Source organism: Gobio gobio, assembly GCF_949357685.1.
Source record: "Gobio gobio genome assembly, chromosome: 3".
Taxonomy (NCBI): Eukaryota; Metazoa; Chordata; class Actinopteri; order Cypriniformes; family Gobionidae; genus Gobio; species Gobio gobio.
The window spans coordinates 69,994,763-70,004,249 of record NC_137099.1 but is presented as its reverse complement, the minus strand read 5'-3'; the positions used below and the strand labels follow the sequence as shown (position 1 = coordinate 70,004,249).

The 9,487-nt window shown below is 40.3% G+C and overlaps 1 protein-coding gene across 1 annotated transcript; it reads right to left on the bottom strand.

The window, feature by feature from the left end:
* Positions 1 to 2,328: 2,328 nt before the first annotated feature.
* Positions 2,329 to 9,487, bottom strand: LOC307123856 (protein NLRC3-like). Its single transcript, XM_079812610.1, has 3 exons — positions 9,380 to 9,487; positions 9,146 to 9,268; positions 2,329 to 6,935 (listed from the first exon to the last, which is right to left on the bottom strand). Exons 1-3 carry the CDS (start codon positions 9,427 to 9,429, stop codon positions 5,099 to 5,101), a joined length of 2,010 nt encoding a protein of 669 aa, XP_079668736.1. The 5' UTR covers positions 9,430 to 9,487; the 3' UTR covers positions 2,329 to 5,098.

The window sequence follows — 9,487 nt, the reverse complement described above, 5'->3', positions numbered from 1 at the left end:
GAGGATACAGGGGATAGGGCTAGATGGAGGCGGATGATTCACTGTGGCGACCCCTGAAGGGAACAGCCGAAAGGAAAAGAAGAAGACAATAATACCAGCATCATGTAGTGTAAATGTTTCATTGTAATGGACGTATTGTACAGGCTTTCGCAATTGAGGAACGGTTCCGTCTGTTTATTTGGCAGTATAAAACTTGCAGAATGTAACATGGAAAGTTTTCGGGACTTCACCAAGCAAAAATAAATCGTAATCATTACAAAGAGTAAAGATAATGCGTCTAACAAGGTCTACGTGCATTCATTTTAATGGCTTGTTTTCCCCCACGGCATATGGCGGATATGACGTTTTGTGGGCATTCCCGGTAATGCCGACTAAGTCTATTGAATCTTCCTTTATTGAACCTGACAGGAACCTCTCCCAGCATTCTACTGTGACGTTGCCCTGACAACTGAGGTTATTCATCAAACTAGAGATGCTCCGATCAGCATTTTTGGGCCGATCACCGATTACCGATCACCAAGATCATGATCTGCCGATTGCCGATCACTGCCGATCACAGAATGGCAGGGGAATGGCAATCTTTTATCTATAATCTTGCAGAGTTTGCACCATTTGTAGAAATGAAACTAACTCTAAATTAACTGAGTCAAGATCTTGAAGAACCACCAAGTGTTTATTTTAGAAAATGAGATAACTTAAGGCTACTGTAGGCCATCTTTCCCAAATAAATGTATATAATAAATGTATATAATTATCTCACCTAAATATTTGATCATGCAGTGCATTTTTGTTTTTAAAAACAAATTTTCAGGTAGGTCTAACATTAGTATTGAGGTAAGAAATACTAAAGACATTTAATAAGAAATCAAATTAATATTGGTCTTCCCTGAATAAATTAAATTAGATTAATCCTTACACTTAAGGTTGCAAAAGTTAGTCATTCAAGAGCAGTGAGTGTCGTAAAGGTTCATCAAACAACACAAGACAAAGAGAAATTCAGAGACAGCAGCAGTTTATTCGACAGCTGTCACTTTAAGAGCGAACACGGATACGGTTACATGCAGCTGCACAAAGTTCACTCGCGAGTCACGACGGGGTTTACGTGCATACTCGTCAAGACGGTCATTTAGTACATACATTTGTGTGTATCTGACCATTTCAGCGCAATTTGTACTCGCAAGCTTTTTGTGAGATGGCCTGTGTGTGTGTGTGAGTGTGTGTGTGTCTCTCCAGACCGTGCGCGCGAGTGCTGAGCGGTTTGAACACTGGCAAGACTTAAAAATAAATGCAAATGATACATTTTTGTGACGATGCGACACTGCCTCGATTGTGCAATGTGGCAAATCCTGTGTCAACTGTGCAGCTCGATTTTAGAGCACATGCGATGCGCTGATGTGAAGCCATTTGAGCATTTTGAAAGAGAGAGAGAGCGCGCGCACGCGGTGATTCACGTGCGCTGTTTGTGAACTTACGTCCCACAGAAAGTTTTCAAATGACTGCGTAAGCTATTTAATATAGAAATATAAATTGTACCTCACCTTCAGCATTATAATTATTTTACCCACGCTGGAAAGAGAATGAGACTGTTTCGCTGCATATCATGCCCTCGCTCTCACGGCAGGCACGGGTTTATGTGTCGTCAGCATGCGATCGGTTCATGAGACCGGCCTTTTTGGAGACCGCCGATCAATCATCCCAAAGCGATTATCGACCGATCGAGATCGGTTGCCGATCAATCGGAGCACCCCTACATCAAACGTTTATGTACACCTTGCAGAATAAACTGCTTTATCAGGGCAGTACTAAATAAAAAGACAACATGCACATTTTTATGATCCCTCTTACTGCTGAAATTATTAACATTTATTAACAGATACTGCAAGGTATATATAAACTTTGGAGTGCAACTGTATATTTATCACTTTCATTCAACTGAGTCAATTTTTTTACAATTGTTTTCCTTCTGTTTTTTCCTTCCTCAAGATATTTTCTGACTTTCCTGCCTCTTTGGAACAGGTCCATTCAGATTTACCGCGGAGAGATGGCGCGCAGCTTCATGGACATGTGAAGTTTTCTGCCAAAGGAGAGCTTCTGGGACATTGACATAAACAGCACTTTCCAATAACTTCAGTGCCTTTGGAGTTCTTCAGTTTTTTTTGTTTGTTTGTTTCAAACTTACATTCACTGTAATGCTGGAATAAGATTTTAAAAGAAACCTTTTTAATGTTGTTAATGTTTAATGTTGGAGTTAGAAAAGGTTTAAGAGCATATAAGAAACAAGATTCTGTAACGCAATAAGTTCTCATTTGTTAACATTCAGTTAAATTCAATTCAAATTTTATTTATAAAAGCACATTTAAAATCATTCTGAGTTGCCCAAAGTGCTGTACATAGAGTTAAAACAAAAGAACATTAGTAATGAACATAATTAGTTCACAGTGCATTACTATTAACATATACAAATTTTGATTTTAATAATACAATAGTAAATGTTGAAATTAACATTAACTAAGATTAATAAATGCTTATTCATTCTTAGTTCATATTAACTGAAGTAATTAACTAATAAAACCTTATTGTAAACATTTCCCATACTCATGCTCCCCTCCACACCTTCCACTTTTTTTTGTTTTCCTTTACAACTAGCCGCAATGTCCATATTTTTGGCATTTGAAACATCTCAAAGGAGAAGGAACATATGCCCTTACATTGTATCCCACTCTCACTTTATCTGGCAATGCCCTCTCTTGGAAAACCAGCAACACTGACAAACTATCAACCCTTTCTCCTTCCTTTCTTCCTCCAACTTTTCCTCAACTGGGATATAATATAGAACACCTTTCATAAAGGGTCCTGTCCTCTTGGCTCTCTCCACCGCCTTACCACACACTTTAGCCATCATCGCCTTTTCCCTCTGCTTCTCATCTTTACATTTGATTAACAACCCACCATCTCCCAAAACTTTCGCCATTAAAATTTTGCCAATTTTCTCTTTAAACCACGGGTCAATGCCACCGGACTAACTTTCCTAATATAATTTCCTTCCTTGAACCTCAAAATTATTTTAAACCACCCTACCTTCCTCTCTCCCATCTAAACTACTACCTCCTATACTACTATTATTCCTAACTCGTTTATTTATTTCTCCATACTTCGGTCCATTCATTTAAGTCCATATCCTCATGTCCATCCTCACCATCACTACTACCTGCCATCCTTAGTCCAGTCACAGATCAGTTTATGCCCCACCACCGGATGATCCAATCCACGCTTTCTAACAACACTGTACGATCCCACAGTCAGTCCCAAGGAGAAACTGTGGGCACAGGTGGCGTTAATAAGGCCTGTGAGGGTGTTCTGATTGGCATGAGATTGAGTGGAGCAGGTACTGCCGGGAAAATGAAGGGACTAAGAGGGGCGTGGCACTTGCTGTGAGGATGCAGCATAGAAACAAAGGAAAACTTCCAAACAACAAGCATAGTTAAATACAATATAACAGTTACAAATAAAGTAACGTCTAACTGTAGTATTCATTTCAGGTACAGAAATGTAATAATTAAATGTAAAATAACACTATAATATTCACTGTATATATTTAATATAGATTAATCTTTGTTAAAGCTGTGTTTTGTAGTTAATGTTAATTACAGACAATCTGCATTATTTATAGGCTGAATGCTCGGATCCAATATAAAGATACACATCCTTCTCTTGTTCTCTTTCTCTTTAGACATAACTGACTTTATTTACGAAAATACTTGCCGAGACTGGTATTTTGACAAAATTGTGTGTGTATGTGTCCAAGTGAATTCTTTTAGCCTGGAATTGTTTAAAATCGATTGAATGTGTAAATTAGCAAGAAAAAACACGTGCAAATTATAAACTTTCAGTCTATGGTGGTTAAATTTGAAATTAATCCACAAATTTCATGTACTTAATCTAGATTTAAAGAGGACCTATCATGGAATTTTGAAATTTACCTTTCATGTAGTGTGTAACATAGATTTAAGTGAACAAAAACATCCTGCAAAGTTTTGAAATATGACAGTACACCGTATATATAGTTATTTTCTTTCAAAAGTAAGAGTCGACTCTGAGTCATTTTTAAGAATCGTTAGAAGACCGAAGCTTTTTCTCTGACTAGATGACGTCAACTTGTCAAGTTATTTGAATACGATACGCCCACTTATTGCGCTCCAAGACGCCAGTGAAAACTAGAAAACATCATGGCGACAAGACGCTGTGTTCTGAAGTGCGACTCAAAAGCAAACTTTTTTCATCTGCCCAAGGATGAGCATTTGAAGACTAAGTGGCTTGAAGACAAACCATACATTGTCGCGATTGTGTGTTTATTTAATCGTCAAATGTCTCTATTTGCATGTTTCGCGATCTCAGGAAGCTTTTATTATGGACTTCTATTATGGCACATGGTTCTTCTTCGTCTGTCTGTACCATATGGACTACATGTGCACAGAGCGCCCTCCGGCTGCCAGGATGAATTGAAAACAACACATAAGAGACTCAATCGCTCATGATTAGGCTATATCTGCGCATTTTGAGGAAGTATTGAATAAAAAATACTCCTCTGTTTAGAAATTTGACACAGACATATGAGAATCTATCAATATGTCTCCTCATCTGCACACTTTTGAACTAAAAGCCCTGAGGGATGTTGATTTGTCGCGAGTCTTCGTGAGGTGAATAGAGGAGTTTTTTTATGAATGAGATCAGCTGAGGCTCATATTACAATCAAACGGTTCCGACGCGGTTTTCATATTCATAACTCCTGACACATATTAACAAAATACTGTCACTATAAGACTTCCGTTTCCGAAAATATCTGCACAGACTATACCAATCATAACTGACTGGGTCATCGGACCAATCACCGCAGATTAGCGTCACGTAAAGGCGGGGTTTTGAAAAGTGAATCACTAAAGGAATCATTTGAGAATCGCTGTCAAAACAGGTAAAAATAAATGCATATTATAAGAAAACTAAAGTCTTTTTTGTCATCGCATGCATGCAAAACTGTTGTTGGGGACTTCTAAAACAATATTTGGAACATTTTAAATGCCATGATAGGTGCTCTTTAAGATTAATCCTTATTGGTCAATCTATCTAGCTCCTTTTTTAAAGACCACATGATCCCTAATTTGGCAATACTTTGCACAAATTTTAAGCAGTGTTTGTCTGATTCCACAAACTCTTGAAAGTCTCTGGCCATAGAATAATCTTTCACTTCCAGCAGACAGAAGAACAGATTTATGGATTGAACAAATGCGAGACCTGGATTTGGATCTGGATTTTTTATCTTGTCTTTAATGTACTGTGTGGTTCTTGTGATGTCCTCTGAGCTGTTCTCTGTGTGTGTCAGTAGATCCTGTAAGAGTCTCTGATTGGACTCCAGAGAGACGCCCAGCAGAAACTGCAGGAACAGATCCAGTCGTCCATTCTCTCTTCTGAGGGCTTTATTTACTGCTGATGTTAGTAGATCATAGAGAGAGTCTTGATTAAATCTGTAACATCTTAATTCATGCAGTGGTTCTGTGTTTTTCATCAAAAAGCAGTAAAACACATAGAAAGCAGCGAGAAACTCCTGAATGCTCAGATGAATGAAGCTGTAGACTTTCCTCTGATGAATCACAGATTCCTCCTTAAAGATCCCAGTGCAAATCCCAGAATACACTGCGGCGTCAGTGACGTCTATGCCGCTCTCTCTCAGGTCCTCCTCATAGAACATCACATTGCCCTCCATCAGCTGTTTGAAAGCCACTTCAGCAAGTTTCACAATCACTTCTCTGTTGGACGGCAGGAGTTTCTCTGGATCTCTCTCTTCATACTTCTGATTCCTCATGTTGATCTGAATCAGCAGGAAGTGGATGTACATTTCAGTCAGAGTTTGAGGGATTTCTGCACTCAGATCTTCTTCCAGGAGCTTCTGAAGCACAGTGGATGAGATCCAGCAGAAGACGGGTATGTGGCACATGATGTGGAGGCTTTTTGCACTTCTGATGTGTGAGATGATTCTGCTGGCTTGATGCTCGTCACTGATTCTCTTCCTGAAATATTCCTCCTTCTGAGGCTCATTGAATCCCTGAATCTCTGTCAGACGGTTGATGTATTTGGAGGGGATCTGATTGGCTGCTGCTGGTCTGGAGGTGATCCAGATGAGAGCCGAGGGAAGCATCTCTCCTTTCATGAGCTTTGACATCAACACATCCACTGATGAAGTCTCAGTCACATCAGAAACTTCCTTTGACATCAACACATCCACTGATGAAGTCTCAGTCACATCAGAAACTTCCTGAGCGTCTGAAAACCTCAGTGTGATTCTGCTTTCATCCAGACCATCAAAGATGAACACAACTTTACACTCCTCATAAATCTTTGAGTCCAGATCTTGAAGTTCAGGATGAAAGTCCAGCAGAAGTCTGTGAAGACTGTACTGATGATCTCGGATCAAGTTCAGCTCTCGAAATGGAAGCACAAACATGAAATCTACATCCTGATTGGCTCTTCCCTCGGCCCAGTCCAGAATGAACTTCTGCACAGAGACGGTTTTTCCGATTCCAGCGATGCCTTTAGTAAGAACAGTCTTGATCTGCTCTTTCTCCTCACGTCCTGGTTCAGGTGAGGCTGTAAAGATGTCATTGCAGTAGATTGGAGTGCCTTGTGAGGGTTGTGTTCTGGCTATTTTCTCCATCTGTAAAAACTCATGTTCTTCATTCACTCCTCTCTCTCCCTCTATGATGTAGAGCTGTGTGTAGATCCTGTTCAGGAGGGCTTCATTCTCCTGGTGTTTAATTCCCTCAAATAATCTCTCATACTTGTTCTTCATGCTGGTTTTGTGCTGGTCTTTGACTCTCTGAAGTTCATCATTCACTGGTTGAGGAAAATCCTGGTCTCCTTTCTGATCATCTCTATACACACTGCTGGAAAGGATTTAATGTATGAATAAAATCTCAATGTAAATCACATACTAAATCATACAGATGTCAAGCTTGTATTTTCTGTATAATTAATGCCTTACATTTCAGCTTCTCCCATTTAAAGTTAATTTTCAAAAAGTTAAAGTTAAAGTTACGATTCCATTACTAAACCTGTCTCCATAGATTTACATTGAAATAAAAAATTACATATAGTCCAGGTGATATGTGAAAATAATGTTAACTTTTTCATAAAAGCATGGAACTTCTACACTTGTAAAATTTGGGGCCCTGAACATTTTCAGGAATGGAGCCATCGCAAAAATGCCTCGTGGTAACCATAGTGGCCATTTTGTTTTCTGCCGTAACCAAATTATGTATTTTGTATTACACTCACCTAAAGGATTATTAGGAACACCATACTAATACTGTGTTTGACCCCCTTTCGCCTGCAGAACTGCCTTAATTCTACGTGGCATTGATTCAACAAGGTGCTGAAAGCATTCTTTAGAAATGTTGGCCCATATTGATAGGATAGCATCTTGCAGTTGATGGAGATTTGTGGGATGCACATCCAGGGCACAAAGCTCCCGTTCCACCACATCCCAAAGATGCTCTATTGGGTTGAGATCTGGTGACTGTGGGGGCCATTTTAGTACAGTGAACTCATTGTCATGTTCAAGAAACCAAGTTAAAATGATTGGAGCTTTGTGACGGTGCATTATCCTGCTGGAAGTAGCCATCAGAGGATGGGGACATGGTGGTCATAAAGGGATGGACATGGTCAGAAACAATGCTCAGGTAGGCCGTGGCATTTAAACCATGCCCAATTGGCACGAAGGGGCCTAAAGTGTGCCAAGAAAACATCCTCCACACCATTACACCACCACCAGCCTGCACAGTGGTAACAAGGCATGATGGATCCATGTTCTCATTCTGTTTACGCCAAATTCTGACTCTACCATCTTAATGTCTCAACAGAAATCCAGACTCATCAGACCAGGCAACATTTTTCCAGTCTTCAACTGTCCAATTTTGGTGAGCTTGTGCAAATTGTCGCCTCTTTTTCCTATTTGTAGTGGAGATGAGTGGTACCCGATGGGGTCTCCTGCTGTTGTAGCCCATCCGCTACTCAGAATACACAGAGCATCTCAGTTTGTTGCGTATGGGGCGGCACAGCCGCTGACCAGTCAGGGTGCCCATGCTGACCCCTGTCCACCGCCCAAAGCACCAACAGTGGCACGTGAGCATCAGAACTGGACCACGGAGCAATGGAAGAAGGTGGCCTGGTCTGATGATCACGTGTTCTTCTACATCACGTGGATGGCCGGGTGTGTGTGTGTGGCTCACCTGGGGAACACATGGCACCAGGTGCACTATGGGAAGAAGGCGTGGCGGCGGAGGCAGTGATGCTTTGGCCAATGTTCTGCTGGGAAACCTTGGATCCTCCATCCATGTGGATGTGTCCATGTCCAGCTTTTCATGGAAACGGTATTCCCTAGTGGCTGTGGCTCTTTCAGCAGATAATGCGCCGCCACAAAGAACAAATGCTTCAGGAATGGTTTGAGGAGCACAACAACGAGTTTGAGGCATAGACTTGGCCTCCAAATTCCCCAGATCTCAATCCAATCGAGCATCTGTGGGATGTGCTGAACAAACCGATCCAGATTGAAGTCCGATCCAGATTGACTGAATAGAGCTTGAAAAGAATGACTTACAGTCATAAAACCAGCTGAAGTGTTTATCTGGGTCTCAGGTATGATGCACAGCTTTTAGGTGTCTGATATTTAATCAAATAAACTGTCAAATAACATGAAAATATGGATATGTATTTCACTAGGTTACTGTATGGTCTCATACATATGGCATAGCTGATGGAACACTGATGAGAATATTGCTTGAGAATACATTATTTTAACAACAAACAAATCTTGTTTTTTTTGTTTTTTTTGACAAGCAACAGTTAGTGTTTATCTGTCTAGATTAGGAGCTCTATAAACAACCTTATCAGAGTTAAATAGGCCTATTTGATGACCTGTCATGTTATGCATTTCGTGTAGACTTGATTTGGGTGTGTACAGTGCTCATGTTTTTTTTAGAGTAAATGGAATATAATAATTCATACACATCTTTACACTGTAATAAACACAATATAATTAGTTCAGGTGTTGTATGAGTCTATTTTCTATTGCCTCCAGTGCTGAACAGTGTCTCACCTGGGGTCAGAGGTCACTCCTCCATCACAGAATTTAACAGGAGGATCCATGGATTGATTGCTCTTCAGAGACACACAGCTGGGATCTGGAAATGAAGATCTCTGACCCCCCCTGCTGGAGATACTGAGGAAATATATGATAATTCATCTTTACACTGTAATTAACACAATATAATTAGTTCAGATGTTGTAAGAGTCTATTGTCTATTGTCTCCAGTACTGGATTATCTCTCACCTGGGGTCAGAGGTCACTCCTCCATCACTGAATTTAACAGGAGGATCCATGGATTGATTGCTCTTCAGAGACACACCGCTGGGATCTGGAAATGAAGATCTCTGACTC

Bases quoted from the DNA above. Each gene is read 5' to 3' on its own strand.
- LOC307123856 (XM_079812610.1), bottom strand. From the start codon at position 9,429: ATGGATCCTCCTGTTAAATTCAGTGATGGAGGAGTGACCTCTGACCCC. The intron at 9,269-9,379 runs GTGAGAGATAAT...ATATTTCCTCAG, and splicing joins GGAGTGACCTCTGACCCCAG to TATCTCCAGCAGGGGGGGTC. The intron at 6,936-9,145 runs GTGAGACACTGT...AATCCTTTCCAG, and splicing joins GGAGTGACCTCTGACCCCAG to CAGTGTGTATAGAGATGATC.